The 22182-nt window shown below is 40.1% G+C and overlaps 1 protein-coding gene across 1 annotated transcript in view; it reads right to left on the reverse strand.

Moving 5' to 3' along the window:
- Window positions 1-1966: 1966 nt before the first annotated feature.
- The window catches only part of LOC119916405 (thyroid hormone receptor alpha-like), a gene marked incomplete at its 3' end in the record, with an annotated part of 107639 nt that continues 87423 nt past the window's right edge, over window positions 1967-22182 (reverse strand). The window contains 2 exon segments of the mRNA XM_038736402.1: window positions 1967-2028; window positions 10487-10852. Coding sequence (XP_038592330.1) covers window positions 1967-2028; window positions 10487-10542 — 118 coding nt within the window.

The raw sequence follows: 22182 nt of genomic DNA on the forward strand, positions 1-22182 counted from the left end.
GCACACAGCATCAGCCGGATCGCCGAGCCAGCCTGCTGTGGCAGCGTTTGGAAGCCAAGCCCAAAATCAATAGTGCTGCGGCTCTGGCTTCCACCCCTCCCATAACGAGCCCTGCAATACCTCCACCAACAAAACCCAGGAAAGGAAGGAGTTTTTTTTAATGTGGCTTAGTCAAGATAAATATTTTGTCTTTACAAGTTTCCCAACATAACATCTGCCATTCCTTTTTAACTAAGTGTGTGGATTAGGGCTGTATGAATCAGGTCCCTGAAGAAGTCTAAAGATCGTTTCTCCGAGGTCCTTACATGACAACAGCACAGTGAGGTGACATTTGAGACTGTAAACACTGAGGATATCAGGAGACAACAAACTATACACAGAACCTGGAGTTGAAACAACAGTTGATGTACAAAACTAGTGTGCCCACTACTGCTCATTAAGTATAACAAGCGGCATTGAGAGAGAGGGTTAACCTTAACCCACTCATGTGATGGCTCTGGGTATAACGTAGTCACAAACTGTTGTTTAAACTCACGCATGCATACATGTCTAAAACCGTGGCTCTGGAACTGCGGGTCCTCAGCAATACACCCGCCAAGTTTGAAGCTGATCAGATGAACAGTTCTTTATTATATTATTTATTATTATTATGACTTTTTTCTGGACATGTCAGAGAACAAAGATGTGCAGAAAGTTTTGAACACAAGAGCTAATTAAGTCCAGGAGTTTCTAACTGAATTAATTAAATAATTTATTATTGAGGTGAAAAGGTGCCAGAATCACATTTAAAGAGAAAACAAAGACGCAAAAGAGGAGGGAAGACTAAATCATGACTCAGCAGGGATGATATTAAATAAGTTGATGCAGGAGAAACAGAAATGACTGAGAGCTGTACTGACTTTCTGATTGAGTTAGGCTATAGAGTTCGAATTGTCACCTGCCACATGAATTTTGTGTTTCTCTTTACATAAATAAAAAACATTTTCACCATAAACTGGTGCAAAATTCATCAGAATGCAGGAATAAGTGTTTAATGCTGTGTAATTTTTATAATCCAGCATTAAAGGTAGTGCTAAAATCTTGCCTCGTCTCGATCTCGTGAACCCAATCTCGAATCTCGTCTCGTCTTGTGGTTTAAGTGTCTCGTCACACCCCTAATCATTGCACGTGTCAGTGTCCTGAAAGCCTGTTGAAGCATCAAAAGTCTGGCTGAGGGTCCACTCTCCCACAGGAAATCGCTGACATCATTACAGTATACGTAATTCAATCTCAGACAACCATGTCCCTCAGGCAGACACATTGTTCAAATGGACCATGGCAGGTAGAATATGGTACAAAATATCAACAGTGATGCAGACAGGTGGGCAACAAGCCTGCTGGGAGGGAAAACACGGGAAGAGGACTGGCCTTGGAAGATATATGTTATAAATGCCAACTCAAGCATCCTGTAGGCTCAGATTTTTTTGTTTGTGTTTCTCTCACCCTATCTCTGTCAATCTCTCTCTCTTCCCTTCTGTACTCATTTCTTTCAGCTCAGGGGATTTAAAGCCGTCACTCAGACAACTTGCTGCCTCCGACAAGAAAGCAAACGGAGCAGAAGGCTTTCGTTTATTGATGACAGATGCCAAGATGTTTTACTTTTTCTCTGTGGAGGTGACAAATCGAAAGCGTAATGTACACAAGGCGGCGATGAATCATGTATCACTAGCTTCTGTGTAGCCACTCAACTGCCTGCATTCACTGTCTGACACTGACAGCTACAATCTTCCAAAAAGGTATCAAACATAGCTGAACAAAATGTGGGGAAAGCAATATTCAAAACGACTGGTTCCCTGCATTTGAATTCATTGGATTTTCTAAAGAAGAGGTGCATTTCTGAAGAGACTTAAAAATTCAGACAGCTGCCACTTCAGAGCTGATTTAGAGAGTCTCCCTTCATCAAAACACTACCCATCCACTTACTCACCAGTCATACTCTTCACCGAACATTGGCTGTTTTTCCTCTTCCTTTTCGGGCCATTGAGCCACCTAAGAGAAAACAAAAGAGAGAAATAAGTGTGTGTAAATATACACACACATTTCATGAAACAGTCTGTACAGTTTAGCCACATTTGAAAGAAAAATATTTGCTCAACAAGTTGAAAGGTCACCTAATTCCCCTGCTATCACAAGCAGACAAGGTAAAGCATCAGTACAATTCAGACAGTGTCATAAGCTCATGAAAAAAAAATCTTCACAGACTTCTTGAAACCTTTCTGTATTTGTCTCTTCTGCCATGTCAAACAGAGCATTTAAGGCAACACATAGCTGTATTTGGCAGAAAAAGCCCTGTTCTTGAGGGGGCTCCCAAAGCAGTAGAAAAAGGATTTTATGGGGAGTACAATTCAACCCCAAGTATACTCTAATTATTAGAGTGCACGTGGGAAAGACCCACAGATAGATAGATATATACTTTATTTATCCCAAGGGAAATTCAAGTAATATATAACAGATGAAACATAAAGATCCTAACTCTTATATGCATCAAGCATACACAAAGCAACACACATGCTCAAGAAGCATGTGCACTCAAAAACCCACCTGCAACCATACTGACACATGTGAAAGGCATGTAAAGCCCAGATGGGAACTGGCTGCTCTGAAGGGAATTATGAAAGCGCAGAGATGGAAGAGGGAGAGAGTAGCGGAGGGGGGAGAGAGTACTGGAGAGAGTCAGTGAGTGCTGCTTTTCAGTACTGGATGTGTTTAGAATCCAGCTCTCTGCTCTCAGACACTCCTGATAGCCTCCAGCTCTCCTCCCACACCAGGACCCTTTAATACCAGCTCCAGGAGAGGGAGCAGGACTTCATTAGCACCACAAATGATATTAGGTACCACTCTGTTAAAAGGAACAATGTGTAATTCCTGGCCTAATGCTCCAAACAAATAGGCAGAATTTCACCTCCCCCTGCCCCCCCGGCTACTCTCTGAGGGAATCTGCTCCCCTGCTCTTTTCTAATCACCCGTATCGTTAATGCTTTATAATAACCTCATAAATCAAGCTTTTTATGTGCTCCTGGATTAGCGGGGCGTTGCTTGAAGTGAAAAGGACCATCACTTTGTATGATGCTCTGTGGGGAGGGACTCCTCTGACACTGTGCAGAGGAGACGCAAATGACAAATATGTGGAACAAGTTCTTAATTTAAAAAACACAACAACAAACCGCAACGGACGGGCAGATTTTAATATTTCATTGTGGGGGGGCAAGCATGGGACACATTTTTCATAATTTATCGGATGGATGAATGATCCCATTAATGGTCTTGTTGTGGTTTTTCTTTAATCAAATAAAAAGTCAAAGGAAAGAGTGGGTCACGTACAGGTTATAAAGTCCTCCTCCTAAACCTCTTATTATTTCTTTGCATCCCGAGATAAATAAAGATGAACATGGAGGCAGAAACACAACTCAGTTTTGTGACGAGGTGTTATTTAGTCTCTCAGTCTATCCTGTCAAAGACCTTTACTGTTGTGGTCCTGCTGTATCTCTTCCTCATCCCTTGTGTTTGCCTACTGTTTTCCCCTTCCCTGTGTTTCCTGTTAGTCTATATGTCTGTCTCTCTGTCTATGTTATCTGTCCGGCTTGTGCTGCCAACCTCCACCTGCTCACCTGTCCTGCATTCCACTAATCAAGCAGCTGCAGTATATCAAACCCGGTTTTTCACCTCATTCTCTGCCAGATTGTCAGTTAACCTCTAGTAGTATTTGCGCTACGGCCGACTAGTCTTCAAGTAATATTTTTAGTTTTTGGACCAATCACGCGTTTCCCTGTGCCTACTCATCAGATCTGTGCTTTTGGGTTTAAGTTTCACGGACATTATGACATTTTCATCTCACATTTTTGTTTTCACCTATATAATAATGAAGATATTTTATGCAAAGTGACTCTTGTTACCCGTGAATGATCAAAAGGTCTTTTAAACAAGATTGCACATTTTCTGTCACTGCTTCTAAATTATCATGAACTTTGTCACTTCTCTTATAAGTCAGGATGTTTTCTATATTCCACACCAGCAAACAATATTTGCCCCTAACAAGCATAACAATATAATTGCCTGTTAAGTTCAGGAGTTGCTGTAATTAAGCCTTAATGCCAGCTCATATTGCCCTTCACATTTTACCTCAGCTTCAATTATAAGCACGGTTTTATTCTCAGTTTTGGTTCCCTTTGCCCTTTTCAGAATACATCAGATGGCTTAACAGGGTATTAAGTTAAGCTCTTAAATAGCCTATTGGTTAAAGCTTGACGAGGGGGAAAAATTAAGGACATTTGAAATGACAACTGACACCAAAAGCTGGAGGACTCAGGATGCTCACCTGTGAACAAACACATCTTGTCTTACAACAACAGCAAAGGTTGCAAGGTGTGTTTTTCACAATGTAGTAAGTTAGGACATCTGAGAAGTTTTTGAACATAGCCAATGCATGGCATTCTCTTTGTGGGCAAAGTTTAGTGTCAGTAGGCTGACAAAAAATAATTAAAGCTGTCACAGCAGCAGAAAGACACGGTGATGTTTTCACTGACTGTCTCATCCCCTGCCAGTTGGCTTTCACATCACTCTATACCGCTGCTGGAGGCGACAACCATCAAATTGTCAGCTATGTGACAGTTCACTCCTCCCATGAGGCAGCATAATGTTTAAGATGGCAACATAGGCAAACTGGATAAAAACAGATTCATGTCACTCCTACCACAACGTTGCCTCCTCTGCATCTCTGTACCGTTATCTTGTATCCCAACAAGTCTCCCATAACCTAGGACGCCACAACCTGCCACATGTTAAGCCTTGTTTTTGTTTTCATGCACACATTTTACATATAAAACAGTCAGAGAATTGGCCCAGCAATGATACAATAATGAAATGATAATATAAACCAAGGCTCTCTGAATAACCTCCAGCTCTAGCCCTCTATTAAGATCTGAACAATCCCAAAATAGTGCTACTAAAAATATTAGCAGCCTTGCAGCTAAAAAAAGCTTATCACTCTTGGGGAGCCTTAGAAGAGCTTTTCATTGCACTTCAAGAGCTCTCAGTGGAAAGACTTGGGAGAGAAACTGTGTCAAGTGGCCCTAAGAAGCAAGCAAAACAAAACAAAAACAAAAACATAACCACAGAGAAACACAATATGCACAAATAAGGTTCATTGTGCAAGTTCCCATGTCTAGATAGATATACTGCAGGAGGTGGCACTTTAAACAATAATTAACTTCTTGTCTAACATGATGGTTTGAAGTACTACTCTAAACAAATAAAGAAAGAAAAATTTGTTTTGGGTGCAAAAAAAAAAAAAAAAGAAGAAGCAGGAAGTCTGACAGGATTTCAAATTGTAACACGGCCAGCGAACTACAGGCCACCTTGTGTAAATACAAGTACATCTGTCCATGGATGAAAACATGCATGATTGAATATTTTTTGATGGAATGTTGAGTTTTTGCAGGTTGGGGCACGACGCCGTGGCCCAGGCATACCACAGAGGGCTTTTCAATTTCCAACTCTTAAACTCTGACGGGACACAGATTGCAACACCACCTCACACTGTGCCTCTCAGCAACCTGAGCCAACCCCACAGATACATGCACATACTGTACTTTCTCTCCAGCTCACACAGAATATAAAACTTAAGTTGACGTGTTGAAGTAACAGCCTTTTCTGATTCCTGTGGCCCAATAGCTGTGCAGAATATGTACACATGTTGCACAACGAAATGCACACACAGCCCAAAACAATACAAAACAGGAGAATAAACAACATAAGCCAAAAAGATGACAGACTTACAGTGCTGACCTGATGACGCAGTGGGACTGTAAAATATGCATGGTAGAGGAGTACTGCTAGTTAAATTTGCAGATGTAGCAACTATGCAACACAGCCCTCATGCATGGTCTCAGTCTCTGTCTATCAGTGTTTCTCACTCTCTTACACCCTGATGTCTCTACCGGTTGTGATATGTTTAGCTGGTTGACCCACTCAAATATATTCTGCCTCTCCCTCCCTCTTCTCCAACCTGTGGGACTCTCTTGCTCTGCTGCTAGAACCACCCAGTCTACACCGATTGGAGGACCGCCAGCTTCTTCATCTGTGACTGTGACAGTGACTGGAGAGTCAGGTAACTGACCGATTACTATTTTAAGACAATGCAGGTTTCATCAAGGCTAAAAAAGTACTCATTACTGCAAAAATATCAAGCAGCATAGCAAAACAGAGATCAACACCAGAACTACATGTTAGAGATAAATCTGCTTTTGTATTTTTTTTTACCAAATGTTACTCAAGCAGCAGTAAATTGTGTTTTAGCTGGGGAATATTTTCAGTTGTGGATTAGTACACACTGGCTGCTCTGTGAACATGTCATCCAGTGCAACAGTGTGACTCATTGATGTGGTTTTAATAGTTGTTGGACAACTATGGATCGGTTCATTGTTGGTTTTGGTCTTTTCATGGGAACTGTTAACAATCGTAAAAATATGGAATATCCTTATCCCCCGAAAGGTAAGTTGACCCAAATACCAAAAAAACCCTAGCATTGCTCATAGTTTTGATTATATTGTGGTTCTGAGATTTCTACCTCGCTGCTTATGCAATGCAAGTAAACAGAATTTCACTTGTGGCTGCAGTTTGTTTTTCCAGAAAAAATGTCCTGGTTACTCATGAAGAAATAGTTCCTGTAAAACCTGTCGACAGCAAGCTATACAAATTATCCACAGTAACTGGGACATGTTGCTGTGGAATTTTTAAAATGTCAGTTTCATCGCCGTGAGCACCACAAATGAAGTTCCAATCACCTCCATTGCATGGGAGTGGTAGCATAAATCTCACAGATGTGTCCAAACCTGGGCAAATAAAACTATGTGTCTGCATGGCTAGATACAACTAGATGTAATTAAGAAATTATGTTTAATGTTACTGGGCTAAGTGACCCTTTAAGTCAATAATGGAGGACTGAGAAGCACCTGTTTTGAAGCTCATGTTCGTTAAACAGACACAACAGCACAAAGACACTCAGAACAGTTGAGAGAATTATATGTATAATGGTGTCTGAATGAGACCCCCTGTCCTGTGTTTAGAAGGCCACAGTAGTCTATTGTTCAGTGGGCATGCTATAGATTTATATACAGCTGGGTCTGTGCTGTCCTATACATCCAGCGCCAATGGAAACTGTGTTCCATTATGTGTCCCGCCACTGTCTAAATTACAGACTGAGCTAGAAGGGGATATAGCATGCCACTGAGCAAAAGCGACACAACTCCCTCTGTCTAAACACACAAGTGTACATAAACCACACATAACCAATAAAACATGGAGCAAAATCCTCAAATATCTATAGCTCGACACATCCTGTACTATTGATTTTTTAAAAAGACTTCACAAGCTAAATGGCTACATTTAAGCCTAAATTTAGCAGCATTTGTTTCACATCTTAAATATGTATATAATATGTAAATATTTTGTGTCATATATAAATTCTATTCTATATTTTTCTAAAATATTTCCAATGATAATCAAACCATATGCACTGTTGAGTGAATATTCAAATGAATCTCTAACTGAACCATTAAATCATTCATAAATGACTGAAAAAGTAAAAACAACAGGAAAATAGGATACACTTTCAAAAAGACTTTACAATAATGTATAAAAATACAATTTTAAACAAAATATGTTATCATTTTCGTCATGAAATCCATAGCAAGAGCGCAATTAACAATGCCTTTAACCCAGGGCATGTCCAGGGGAAGGAAAAGCTGGATCTTGTTTACTTTTTCAGTTGCACCACAGACATAATGCACTGTAGCATGGCAGGGGAAATAATCTGATCAACACAGAGACACAAAGGGCTGCAGTAGACATTAAAGGCAGTAAGGAAGAAAACACAGGGAGGCCTGACTTTTATGTCATAGAAGAAAACAAGATAAATTGGTATTGGTGTTTTGAAACAGCCGATAAATGCCAATTAAAAAGTCTGGCTGTAGTAATACATTTTAGATACATACTGTATGTGGCTTGAATAAGGACCACATTTTCTGTTCTTTTTACTGTAGATAGTTATGTCCCTATTTCTCTCTTCTGGATGCATATTATTATCAGCCATCTTGTGCTATTTACAGCTGAGCAAACCAGCCATCATACCTGTGGTGAATATGAAATTCTGATGAGCACTGATACCCAGTAACATGTTAAATGATGGAAGTGGGAGCAAAGGAGAAATAACATTATGTACAAATGCTGCATCAGACTTAACTTAGCAACTGTTCCATCTTATTTGCTAAGTTGGCCTGATAAAATCATTAGAATAACTTATTGCTTTAGAGTTTATCTTTATAGCACCAATAGGAGAGTTGGCTGAGAAATATTTAACCAACAATTAACTGAGTACTGATATCAAGTATCACACATGTTTGACTTGAGGCTCTCAGATCAGTGCAGTGGATGAAAACAGGCCTCTTGCAGTACATCAGCAACAAAGAACCCTGGATCCAGCAAACTATACTCCACTAGGGTGCAAGCCTTTGCCATTGTTAATGCAACACAATGCAAGCAGCCTTGCATCAGATGTGGTAACATGTTATGTGAAATGATGCAAATTGCAGCTACATCTCCACATTTCAACTAAATCCAGCATGACAAAGAGGCCTAATGAAGGGAAACTGACATAAAATAGCCTCAAACCTTCTGGTTTTAGCAGCTCAGAAACCACAAAAACAGAGAATCAAATCCAATATGTAGAATATAACATTATTGCAATGTTTGATTATCAGACAAAATATTTCGTATGTATGTAAAAGAAGAGCTGAAAATGGTTGAGCACATATCAAACAATCTTCAATCCATAGGTACAGGTGTTCTATTCACTGTCTGCACGCTGGTAACCATAGCATCACTTCAAAGAGCCGCATCAGTTCAAAACAACAGGCTGACCATGCAGAGGGAAGCGGTAGAGATTTAATAAAATCCACTGTCGTGCAGAACACACCGCTGTTATCTTCTCTAGGTAGCAACTGCTGTCTGATTCTCTGAGGGCTTAATTCTTTGTGCTTTCAATTATCCGTGAGGTGCAAAGCGCTACAGCCAGCACTTTGTGCAGGTGTTGAAACACAAGCAGAGATACACAGTAAACGTACGCCCGAACATGTGAAATGAAACAGAAAGGCTCGTGTACGGACTCCTACATCCATGATCACACCAACTGCCCCCAGCAGCAGAACTGTTAATCTCCTGACAGGTGTCTATGTTAGCTGAGGAATCTATCAAGGCCCCGCCGGATTGACTTTCTTAACACAAGCTTCTAATACAGCACATGGAGACACAGTGAAGTGAAATCTGATGCTGCAGTCTAGGCAGCCAGCTAGTCCCTCCACATGTTGATAATATATAAACTCATATATCACACAAATGTAAGTTTAATTGTAGAGACAGAAAATATTTTAGTGTGAAAAGTTCAGGAGTCAAATTCAAACACGATATTAATGGACTGTGTCTAGTGTTGCCTTAATGTGCTCCTTCTATCCTCTTACTCTGAAAGTGGTAAATGCTACATTTCGTAAACAGAAGTGCTTTGTTTTTCCACAAAACAAAAAAGACAACAAATCTGCTAAAAAACTTGTGGAGGTCATTTGAATTACAGCTTTAGTTACTCACAGAGATAGACAGACACTAATTTAATACTTTAAATTTTTATTTAAAGGAAATAATGTCTGATAACCGTTTCCTTTACCCAGAGGCCTCTTCCTCTAGCAATGGCACTACGAAAAAGGCTCCATTCCACTAATATTATGTTTTCATTAATGAGAAGGGGCTTAAACAGTGCTGTTTGTTTGTGTTTGGGCCATTCTGACTGGCTCTGCTTCTCAAGAAATGAAGGAGAAGGGGGAGGAGCGTTGAGGTCAGATGTAGCTATAGGCCTGGTGTTGTGAAAACAATTCAGACGAGAGGAAGAGATTGGCGGGGAGGAAAAAGAGGCTGCTACAATGTTTACCTTGTCTGGCCCAGAGATGTAAAAACATACAGTGCCATGAGAACGATTAAGCGATAAAAGGGAGAAAAATAAAGATTCCGTTTTGGATGTCCTTAGAAAACCTTATCCATCATTACAAAATAACAGGAAGCCATGTCTGCCTCATTTTAAGAGCTCAATTTTGGTTGATAGTTTTAAGAAACAGCTCAAAACTTATTTTTTAGAATTTAGCTTTTAATCGTTTCCACATTTTTCTTACATCATTGTTGTTATTTAATGTCTTATACTTGTTGTTTTTTATATCTTCATTGTTTTACCATTATTAACCTTGTTTTTATTACTAATATTTTCCTTTTTTAAATCTCTACCTGTATCTCTCAGTCATTGTGTCTTGTGATTTTTTCCCCCCGGTGAAGTATTAAGTATTCTTCTTAGGCAAAGCTTTGGACGTGACTTATGCTAGTATTAACATTACTCTGACTAACTCAAACTCACCGTTTCTCTTCTCCCTCTGATGGGTTAGGGTCTTGCTCCTCAGGAACGTGTTCCATTCACCTTAATTCCATCCAGCAGCCAATCATGAGAGACTGAGGCAAGCCCCACCCTCGGATGCACACTTGTCATTCGCCGGTCGGGAGGGGTCAGTCAGTGAAACATGACAGGGTCCCGTCCCTGGGGTTTTGGGAGGAAGGGGGTCTTCAGAAGGAATCAACCCCCTGTGAGGTTGGAGTGGTGCAGCTTGGTGTGAAAATGGAGATATGGAAGATGTTGGAGGTCTTGTTGGTGTATATCAACAGGCCCGGGGTCCGGGGCTGGAGGTGGATATCACTCAGGGATACGGAGGATGGAGTAGGATCCAGCCTGGAAGAGAACAAAGGACACATTTAGATTACACCGTCTCTAGAGCTGAAATTATTAGTTTAATGGCAGAAAATCAATTTTCAACTATCTTGCAGATTAATTGTGTTAAGTTTAAAGTGCCAAAAATGTACTTGTTCCGACTTTTCTTTTTTTAGTCCTCTATGATAGCGAATTGAATACCTTTTGGGTTTTGGACTGTTGGGCGGACAAACCAATGAGGATCTAAGAAATGTGCAGAATCCTAAAATCCTTTTGCACATTGTACTACCGGTCATACCAGTACACCTGACCACACACCTCCTGTGAGGTGCATCAGCTTCTCACTTAGGGAGTCAAAATTTTCACATGCTGAGTGTTCAATTACAATCAGATATTCCTGCTTTAGCACTGCAATATATCCAACTTATAAGTTGAATTTTGGCGGATAGGTTAGGTGGACATCTTGCTTTTATCTTTGGGATACAAAGACTAAGGGATTATCTCAAAGTGTCTTGGGGACAGCAAGAGCCCGACCTGGCCAGTACCAGCCATTTTAAAACCCGACCTCAATAAATCCAATGGTACCCGAACTGTTACTTTATTTCATCCATACTGACCATTAGCTCAAAAGGCTAACACAAGGCATTGGATACACTCTTTTCCAACTGGGAACTGTTTATCTAGACATGACATGCATGTATACAAACAACTGGCATAATAACAGAGACAAACACAAATTCCTCAGAGTCACACGCCAAGTTAAGCCTGCATACCGTGGCCTGGAGATCAGAGGGGAAACTCTGTCACTTTCAACTATTGATGCTATAACTGAATAGTTCCTGGAAAACATTTTATGGAATGCCATCTCTTATGCTGCAGCTTTAAAATGAGTAGCTGAATCTGTGTGAAAGAATGTGTATGTTTGTATGTGTGTGAGTGTGCATGTGTAAGTACTCAGAGTCTTGACCCATTAACCCCTGCCTCCCTCCTCTGTTGTCCAAGGGAAGCTTTATTCTTTCCTCCATTAATCCCTGGCTCAATGCCTTTCTAATCCGGAACAGTGGAATACAGGGCATGAGAATGTCCTTAGACATGACTAATATTATTATTGCTTTTTACTGCTAATAGAGAGATTATAAGCCACATTCAAAACAACCTTTCTCTGCAGGCAAAGCTTTTCTTCACCTACATACATTATTTTGGAGTCATATTATAGCAGAAGGAGAATGATTAACACCCCAAAACCTTCTGTGTGATGCTGAAGGGATCTCAGAAAATAATTTAATACGCAAATATTGTTTAATTTCTCATACAAAAATCAACAAACATTAGATAAGCAAACAGACAAGCAAATTTAAGATGTCACCTTGGGCTCTTGAACTTGTAATGGGAATCTTTTTGTTGTTGTTGCTATTTTCTGGCAATTTATGGGCTAAACAACAAACAAAATCAACATTAATTGATTATGAATATAATTTGTAGTTCCAGCGCTGCTATTCAATACACACTGCGCATTTTCGTGTGGCCTTTTATTGTGGCCAGACTAAGGCACGCCTGTGCAATACCCATGCTGTCTCACCAGCATCTTTATATGCCACACCTGTGAGGTGGATGGATTATCTAGGCAAAGCAGAAGTGCTCACTAACACAGATTTTGACAGATGTGTGAACAATATTTGAGAGAAATAAGCCTTTTGTGTACATAGAGAAAGTCTTAGATCTTTGAGTTCAGCTCATGATGAATGGGGGCAAAAACAAAAGGGTTCAGTTTATAACTTTGTTGACTGATAGACCCTGACACAAGTTTTGCACAGTGGTTGTTTTGATTCATTAAAAAAACTACATTTATATCTGAGAAATTGGAAGGAAAGCGGCAGTGACTTTAATAAACTGCCTTAATACCTTCTTGCTTTATTCTTGGATGACCCTAAGGATGTGGTGGGGGAACTCTCAAACCATTGTTAACCACCTTTTCATTGGTGGATATTTGTTGCATACTGTAACATTAAAATCAGCTAATTACTATCTCAAAACAGCCACCTCTGCAACTTCTCAAGCACACCCACACAATCACACATACGGTCCACAGACAAACAAGCTGCTGCCAGTGAACCACAGGGGCACTCCATTCATTGTTAGAAAAGGTTGGGCACAGTTGACTGCCACTCTGACCCTAGCAGGACCAACTCTGGTGTGATAGTGAATAGGACAGTAATGACACAAACCCCAGAGGCTTACCACTAATGGAGTGTGCTTTATCAAAGGCCTTCTCTCTATCACATCGACTGTGGCTACAAGTGGCACTAGCCTCAGTGCTGTTTGTGTTTGTAGCACAAACAATTTGTTGTTCATCACACTGTGACGGACAGGATAGATGAGAAAATGCTCCCATTGTTTGATTTGCAGCTGAAATTAATTCTAAGTACCAGCAAACAAATGAACAAATGTCCCATCTCATCTGAAGAAACATGTAATTATTGAGACAAACATCTTTTATCATGAGGGTTCACATCTTCTTCTTCATTATCTTCACTAAAACCAGAAATAGACAGGCTGTGCAGTCACAACAAGCTCAGGTAGGGATACATTTCCAACTTAAAGTCAAACTGAAACTCTTAACTTTCGCTGTAAGCAAACATAAACTGTAATACTGTAACCCCCACCCCCCCTTTCTAAAGAGAATAAAACTGTTTTTGGACATATTTAGGGAAGCAGGGTCTAAGCTTCAAGTCTCTGGGTGGGTTGTATCCCATGGGTGCAGTTCACTGACTTCTGAGCTGTCAACTTTTGTGGTGCGCTACTGACTGAAGAATGTCATAGCCCTGTATAACCTACATTAATATGAGATGTTTTCCTCCCTCTTTTACCAACCTCACACAGTGTTAGTTGTGCACTGTTTCTTTGCAGCATTCATCATCTCATCATCTAGGAAGACCAGACTAGCTGTAAAGTTGGTTTCCAACTTGAACACTAACACTTGTAAGCTTGCTAACATCAAATAACTGTCAAAATGATACTGAACACGCTTTTGGTTTTGCCCACATTCATGAGTTCATGAGCTGAACTCAAAGATCTAAGACTTTCTCTATGTATACAAAAATGTTAGTGAGCACTTCTCCTTTGGCCTTTTATTGTGGCCAGACTAAGGCACACCTGTGCAACAGCCATGCTGTCTGATCAGCATCTTGATATGCCACACCTGTGAGGTGGATGGATATCTCGGTAAAGGAGAAGTACTCACTAACACAGATTTTGACAGATTTGTGAACAATATTTGAAAAAAAATAGGCTTTTTGTGTAGATAGAGAAAGTCAAAAAAAAGTGCTGCGTTTATAATGTTGTTCAGTGTAATAACACACTCACACTCTTCCAATTTCAAGAAACAGAAAAAGGTAGTCTGAAAAATCTTTATAAGAAAACTCCACCCCTCTCTGCAGGTTATTTACTCTGTCCTTGTATGTCCTTATTCCCTCTGCTCATATTAATATCCCCTGTATCCAAGGTCAGGGCATGAAACTACAGTTTGTCAAGTGACCTGAGCCACAAAAGAGTACATACAGTAGAATACTTGAGCTGAGAAAGAGAGGAGATAAGGAAGGACAGTGAGAAAGAATGAAGGAAAGAAAGAGAGATAGAGTGAGACTGATATAATCTACAGTACTTTGTGGAGATGGACATGAATGTAAAGTTGATGAAAGGTAAAAAGAAAATGATATAGGTCATTGTTGGAATGAAGACCAAATGAACTCACTTATCAGAGCTAGAAGACAAATAACAGGAAGAGAACAGGGCGTGTCAAAAGGCAAATTTAGGGCATTCAGCTGGCTTTCAGCTGGTTTTGTACATATACAGAAACATGTCTGGGATTGTATAATTACAGTATCAGTTACAGACTTATTATGGTCAATGAATTATTATAGGGGCAATAAAATGTGAATATCCTGCTGATTGTGTGTCTCACGCTGAGACTGTATCAGGAAACAAATCATGTGTAATAAATTGTGATTTTTTCATTTTAAATAGGTGATGAATGACTGCCTGCAAAGATCTGGACCCAGCAACTAGGATATTCTGTGTGGAGTACGGCTATAGCAGGACCTGTCACCATGTCTAAGGTAGCACAAGTAGTGCATGTGTATAGAACGTAGACGCAGAGTTTTAAATGTCATATTTTTGTAAAGCACCTTAGATTTCAGAACTACCTGTAATATTTGCTTTCAGCTTATTTCAACTTGAACAAACACACAAAAACTATTAAAATAGTGCACAGTTTCACAACATCTGAAAAGTTGCAATGGCACATTCAACAGTTGCAATCACTGAGCATAAATCAAATGAGTAATTTGCAATCAAATGTTGACTTGAAAAGTAGGATATATTCTGTGAAAATAAATTCTCAGATTCTTTACAATAATATCTCCTTTGTAGGAGACGAATGCATACATGCACGCATGCACACACTTCAACTCACATGGCTCAGCCACATGCACCTTGTTTCTCCTCCCTTCCAAGACAGCTTCCAACTTTTAATTGGGCCAGCAAAAGCCTGGCATTATCCCTCAAGCAGGGTTCACCTTTAATTGCATGCTCTGAAATACAGTCTTTATTATGCATCAAAAGAATAACTAGTGACTGCATGTTGATGCCTGGAGAAGCTCAAAATGAATTAATCATTCTCCTCTGTTCCAGGCCAAAGAGATCGATGTCCCTCTGTTCTTCAGAAAGAGGGGAGAAAAAAGAAGAAGAAATGTTCAGCATAAAGCAGCACAGTGTAAAATGTAGTTCTACATCAGGAAGAAATCATTAAGTTAAAGGATGTTTATGTTGTGCACATTGAAGAAATATTTAGGAACTCATGAGTGCAGAGAAACTGATAGTTTGTGAGCTGCAGTACTGATACCATTAGCAAGAAGAGCATGTGGATGGAAGAACACCTATGTAGTACTGGTTTTATTGATTTTTGTTTGGTGGAAGGACTGTAGTAACTGTATAAAACAAGTTATTTGTTTATAAAAATAGCTTGTTTCAAGGATGTAAGTAGTTGGCATATTTGTAGCCTCGGATGCATGCTGCATTACAAGGTTTGGACGGACCATTTAAAAACCAACTGCAATAACGACTTCCCCTTTCAAACAGGTAAGTCACTACTCCCATACATACATATATACATTAACACACACAAACACAAAAATGAATTAACTTGTGCTCCGCACAACTAGCCAACTTATTGTTATCATAATTTAAATAGGTGGCATTATGCTTTGTGGCTTTTTCCCTCTCCTTTATTGAGTTATATACCTTTTATGTGCATGTAATACGTTTGCAAAGTAAAGCCCAAAATCCACCCCAAAGGGAGTCCCCATCTCCCACAGAAAACACTGCTCTTAAACTGCCTTTAATTTTCAAAAAACACCATATTTTTCTCATACTGCACATTGCTGCACATATTGCTCTTTTCACTCTATGTGTTGTGCGCTCCACTCTTGAGCTACAGAGTGATGCATCTTACTTGTACAAAATCTTTGTTGGGAGTTGCACATACGCAGTTCCCAGGTAAGGACTACTAGCCAATCAGAAGCAGAGTAGGGCGAGTTGTAAGAAACAAGGTAGTGTGATCCAAATCAAAGCTGCTCCAAATGTGATCCAAATCAATCATCGGCCGGCCGGCCTCACACGCTCCTCACTTGCGGAGCTCCTCAACTCCGAAAATATTCAAGCACATTTTTGTTCTGCCATCACTTCTCGTAAAACTGTCAATATTCGAAATCTACACAGTTGATTTCTCACCTCAAAACTTCTCAGAAGTGGAAGTTAGTGATGAAATTCCATACAAAAACTGTAAAATATAAAACTTTCTGTTGCAGGCCTCTGTCTGGTGCAGCAATGATGATGCAGTGAATAGAGAATATTCTCTCTGACCAATCAGCAGTCTGTCATGTTTTCACGTTACATTTTAGTATCGCCTCAGCTCGCTTGGAACCTCAGTGGAGGTGAGATGATACAAAAAAAAGTACCTGGAAGCAGGTACAGGTGCAACATTTCTACAATGGAAAACCAAACAAAGGCGAGTCAAACCAAAGGGCCTCCGCTCAGACTAGCTTGGCAAGCTTGGTAAGCTTTATGACGCGTTTTCATTATGATGTCACAAGTAAAGGAAGTGAAGGGCTGGACTACAAACGAGCTGTTTTCAAGCGGTTCAGAGCAGAGTTTTCTGTGGGAGATGGGAACTCCCTTTGGGCTGGAATTTTGGGCTTTTTCACCCTTGCAAACCTGTTACATGCACAAAAAAGAGATATAACTCAATAAAGGAGAGGGGAAAAGCCAAAAAGAATACCACCTCTTTAAAACTTTATGGATGAAATATACATTTGTTACACATTAATAACTCACCACTCTGAAACTCTTGCTCCATGCCATGTTGCTAAAATGGTAAAGGGATATACAGCTGAACCGAAGCTGTGTTTACCGGATTCTCGCGGCCCGCCCAACTCTGCTTCTGATTGGCTAGTAGTCCTTAACCAGGAACTGCATGTGCAACTCCCAACAAAGGTCTTGTAGAGACAAGATGTATCACTCCATGGCTAAAACGAAGCGTTTAACACACAGGATGAAAAGAGGAGCTGCAGCAATGTTCAGTATATATGACAAAAAATATGGTGTTTTTTGAAAATGAAACCATGTAAACCTGTTCTGGTACAACCCCTAAATAAGATTATGAACCCGAAAATGAGCATAATATGACCTCTAATTTTTTACGCTATCAGTGCATTTTGAGAAGCTGCGTTAGCTGACCGCAAGGCTGCTGTTTGATCCCCTGAGAAGCAACATAAATCTGACTAGGGAATCTGCCTCCCTTCCCTCACTCCCACCACTAAAGTGCCCTTAAGCAAGGCCCTTAGACCCCAACTGCTCTGGTGGGGCGGCTTAACGGCCAACAGAGCAGACTCTTATACTTGGCAGCTTTGATGTGTGAATGTCGCCACGTTCGTGTCATATTACCAGTTTCCCCACTTCTAAATAGTGTTCAAATCAACATTCCAGTCAAATTACAAAGCGGGAACTTTGATTTGTCTCAAATATCTGACTTAGCACTTACTAACGCAGAAGAGCCGAAAACGGTAAATTGCGTGTTCCTAAAAAAGAATGCGGCTCTCAGTAAATCTTCCTGGATAAAAAAGGGTTAAAAACATTTCCATGACAACTGATAAAGACACCTGTTAAGACATGTTTCTTGCAGCTGCTAGCGTGTCTTGGCGTGCGGCAGATCACATGTCAGCTCAGATGTGTTAATTTCTTATTACACTGAAGCAGCCTTTCATGTTCAAAATGTTAACCTTAAATAACGTTAAACAGATATACAAAACAGGATCTTTACATGTCAATTCTTCTTTCCCAGTGACTGCAGAAGGATTAGAGTGCAGCAGGTATAATGTAACCTCAGTACTGGTGCTGTAGAAGATGATGGTGAATACAAGCTCGGCTGCAGTGATCAAAGTTCAGCCCTAAAGCCCCCGAGGAGAACCCGTGTTAGAATTCGCACCATGATAACAGACGTGGGGTCAGTGATCCTGACTCCTAAGGGTGGTCTGACCAATTAGTGGTTAAGTAAAGAAACGGGGCCGGGCCAAGTTGTTGATGTGGAACATGCAGTCTGATCAAGGGAGAAATGGAGGTGGAAAGGGGGGAGGAGGGTGTTAGTACCCCAGGGTCACAAGCAGTCAAAGGCAAAGAGATCATGTTTCATGCTACGTCTCTGCCTGCTCCCTCAGCAGGCTAATTACCGTCAGGGAATTTTTAATAGGTGCTAATAGGTCACAGGAAAGTGACTAATGCTATATGTACGCCCATTTTTGTAAACATGACCTTGTGGATTTGAATATTCACAAACACTGACTTCAGGTAAAGGACTCCACCTGACGCAGGAAACTACCCAAGAAAAATACCACAACTTGAATGTCTGGTTTCAGTTAAGAACTATGACACTGAGCTTTCAAACTATGATCAGAAGCACTCATGTTGGTCTCATGTATCCCATATTTAGACGTTGAACAAACAAACAACAGTTACTTTAAATTTTGACACATTCTCTTGCTTGGTATTGTTGCACGACGTTTCTTACTACAACACATATTTTTCCAAACAGCTCACTGGGTGTATTATCTAGGCCTTTAAAAGTACACAATAAGTCCCTAAGTGTTGCCTTGCTGTATCTTTCACCAATTTTCTTTCTTAGTCGCTTTTCTTTCAACGCTGTTTTTGCTCTTTTTCTAAAGATTTTACGTCACCACTTTTCTGGCTGTCTTTAACCTCACTCTTTGGCTCTTACAAACTCTCTGCTTGTCACTTTCAAAACTAATAATGATAATGATGATGATAAGGCTTGTAAAACATAACCACTGGGAAAGCTGAACCTCTGGGACATCTCTGTTATTTTTGCTCCCTGATTAACGCCATGCCAAAACAGATTGTGCTACGTCCACACTGCAACTACGGTTGGATTACTGAGCGGGCCTCCCGGGCAAAGAGCCTACGACTACAAAAAGGCGGTAAACTACAAGTAAAAAGGAATTGAAACAGGAATGCAAGTACAGAACAGTCTGAGGAAAGCCAGTTGGATATGTAAAGATGAGCTCGCCTGGTTCCCATGTAAATAGGCAGACTGGAGCGCTTTTTAAAACATTTGTTTACCCAGAAGAGGCTGTCTGAATGATATTCACAAGCATTAACACCACAGATTTCTGACACTATCCACTGAGCAGAGTTAGGTGTCAGCTGCCTTGCTCAGCGGCACCTCAACTATCATCAGCAGTAGTTGGTTAGGGGGAAGGCCAGCAGCTCAGCAAGGCAGAGCTGGCTTGCGCCTGGCACTGGAACTGATGAGCAGTCAAAGACATAAATTTATACATGGCATCTGTATACTTACAAGGCATGGCTAACTCACTGCTGCCAGACACTCCTTCTCTCCCTCCCAGAATTACAAAGTCGCTCATTCTTTTTGTTTTATTGTCCCATTACAACAGACCTCATTAATGTTAATGAGTAACATCATGGCAGGCTGATTTAAATACAACAGATGTTTTGTCTTTTTTTTGGTTTTGTCTTGATTTCATTTTTCTTTGTGTATCACTTAAGGTGGCATACAAATGTCACACCTAATGATTATATTGCCAATTATCCATTAATTTTTTTTTTTTTCAGTTATTAGATTAATTGTTCAGCCTTTAAAAAAAAAGTGGGTAAAAATCAAATCCTAGAACCCACGACGACATTGTTAAACCTTTAGTTTACAACAATAAAAAGCAGAGAACTTTCACGTTTGAGAAGCTGAAGCCAGCAAATGACTGAAACCAGTAATCATTTATCAAAATTGCTGTCAGTTGACTAAACAATTATTACTACGCATTTTGGTACTGGATAATACTTTATTGTTTGTTGTACTAGAAAGCAGCAAGGTAGCTATGGCATGCAGTCATCATGAATATTTAAAATTAATATTTTTTATATTAAAATGCAAAGCAAAGCATATCTGAGGTCACTACAATATAACATAACTAACAATGCAATTTTCAAGTGGATTCATGGTTATAGCAAAAAATTAGCAAAGTATGCTGGATTTATTTATTTATTTGTAAAGACTGATATACAGACAGACAAACTGGGTTTAAGGCAGTGGGAATAATACTTATGGACATTCTGTGACTCTTACGACTAAACATCAAATGGTAGACTTTGTCAGCAGGGGCTAAATGAGGCAAGACCTACATGCATGGAAAAAGATAAAAAACCTACACGTGTCAGCTTACAGATGATGTAAGCCAAGGCCAAAGATTAAAGTACATCTATAGATAATGTTAACATATTAACTTTTAATGTACTAGGAAAAAACAGTGTGCTCTCTCTCTTTCTCCATGTTCTCCTCTCTCATCCCTCCTCTTCCTACCCTCTTTTGGCAAGGACAAGCTAAGGTGCCGCCAAGAATGTGACTGCAGTTGGGAAAACAAGATCACTTCTCTTTTTTTCACTTCTTCTTTTTTCCTCCACTAGCAGTTTTGCTTTTTTCCTTTCTTAAGGTGGGCCCATGAATGCTGCAGAGCCCAACGCATCCAAAAGCTAAAGATTATTTTAGACAGATCAAACTATGTGCAGATCACTGCTATTTGATTAGCTCAGTGTGTATTTTTTTCAGCATCAGTTAACCATGTACTCTCCCAAAACCGCATTCAGCTGTTTCTCCTGCCCTGCGTTTCTTCGTCAGCCCACCTTAAGAAAAACTGCACTCTGTGTGAAACGTTGGATGCTGTAGTGTGTGTGCTTTCCCGACTGTTTACCAGGAATGTCCACTTCCCCGCACTTGTTCATTTCCTCACAGCTAATGGAAAAGTAATTGTAACAAGTCAACACAGGGATGAAGACAGATATTTAGATTGTTGCGGATTGTTTTAGATGATAAATGTTACAGGGCATTTAAGGGTCCTTAAAAAGGAGCAGTTTATACAAAACCCACATGTGAAACAAACAATCTTCAAATAATCATTATATTATTTGAACCTCCTAACATACCTCTTAACATACTAGTTATTTAAAAAATTAAAAGGAAGCTATTGATAATGGTAATACACGCAGGATCCAAGTGAGAAAGTGCTGATTTAAGATGAAGACTGAACTGGTTTAGAGGTCAGAGAAAAGTTTCTTAACCTTGCATGAACACACATATGCAAGTAATGTTGCTTTGATGACTGAATCCCTGTGTGGGCACAAATGTTTGGAGTCAGCAGTCATGCCAAATTTCATTCTGAAAAAGCGGGAAAAGGTGTGTGTATGTGGTGAACATGTGTGTCAGCATGTGCAGGTGCTATAATTAGTTGGGCCAGCAGAGAAGGGAATTCCATTTGTGTGTGAGTGTGTTTTTCTTAATGTGTGTGTTAGGGTATACTTGTGTACATATCCAACATTAGGCAGATTGAGCTGGCAATGCTAATGTGTGTGCTTGCATACACACACACACACACACACACACACAGGCGGTGACTGCTTGGGTAACTTTGTCCAACTGTGCCAGCAATCTGGGCAATCACTCTGCACTGCCCTCCCTCTCGTTTCCCTCGCTTCACCTCTCTGCTGCATGCACACAGGTGCTGTTGCCGTGCCAACAGCCCTGGGAAAGGTCCTTTTCCCATATTAGAGATGGACAACAGTGAACTCTCCCAAAAGGCCACATGATTATGAAATATATATATATATACATCGACATATGTTTCCTACTGAATGAGTGAAAAAATTGTTTGTTTTTTCCCTATGAAAACACAACACGTGCTATATTCTAGAAAAGGTTTATATGCACAAGTAGTAGT

This window comes from Micropterus salmoides, unplaced genomic scaffold, assembly GCF_014851395.1.
Source record: "Micropterus salmoides isolate LMB-PRFRI ecotype aquatic unplaced genomic scaffold, ASM1485139v1 Ms_hic_scaffold_21, whole genome shotgun sequence".
Taxonomy (NCBI): domain Eukaryota; kingdom Metazoa; phylum Chordata; class Actinopteri; order Centrarchiformes; family Centrarchidae; genus Micropterus; species Micropterus salmoides.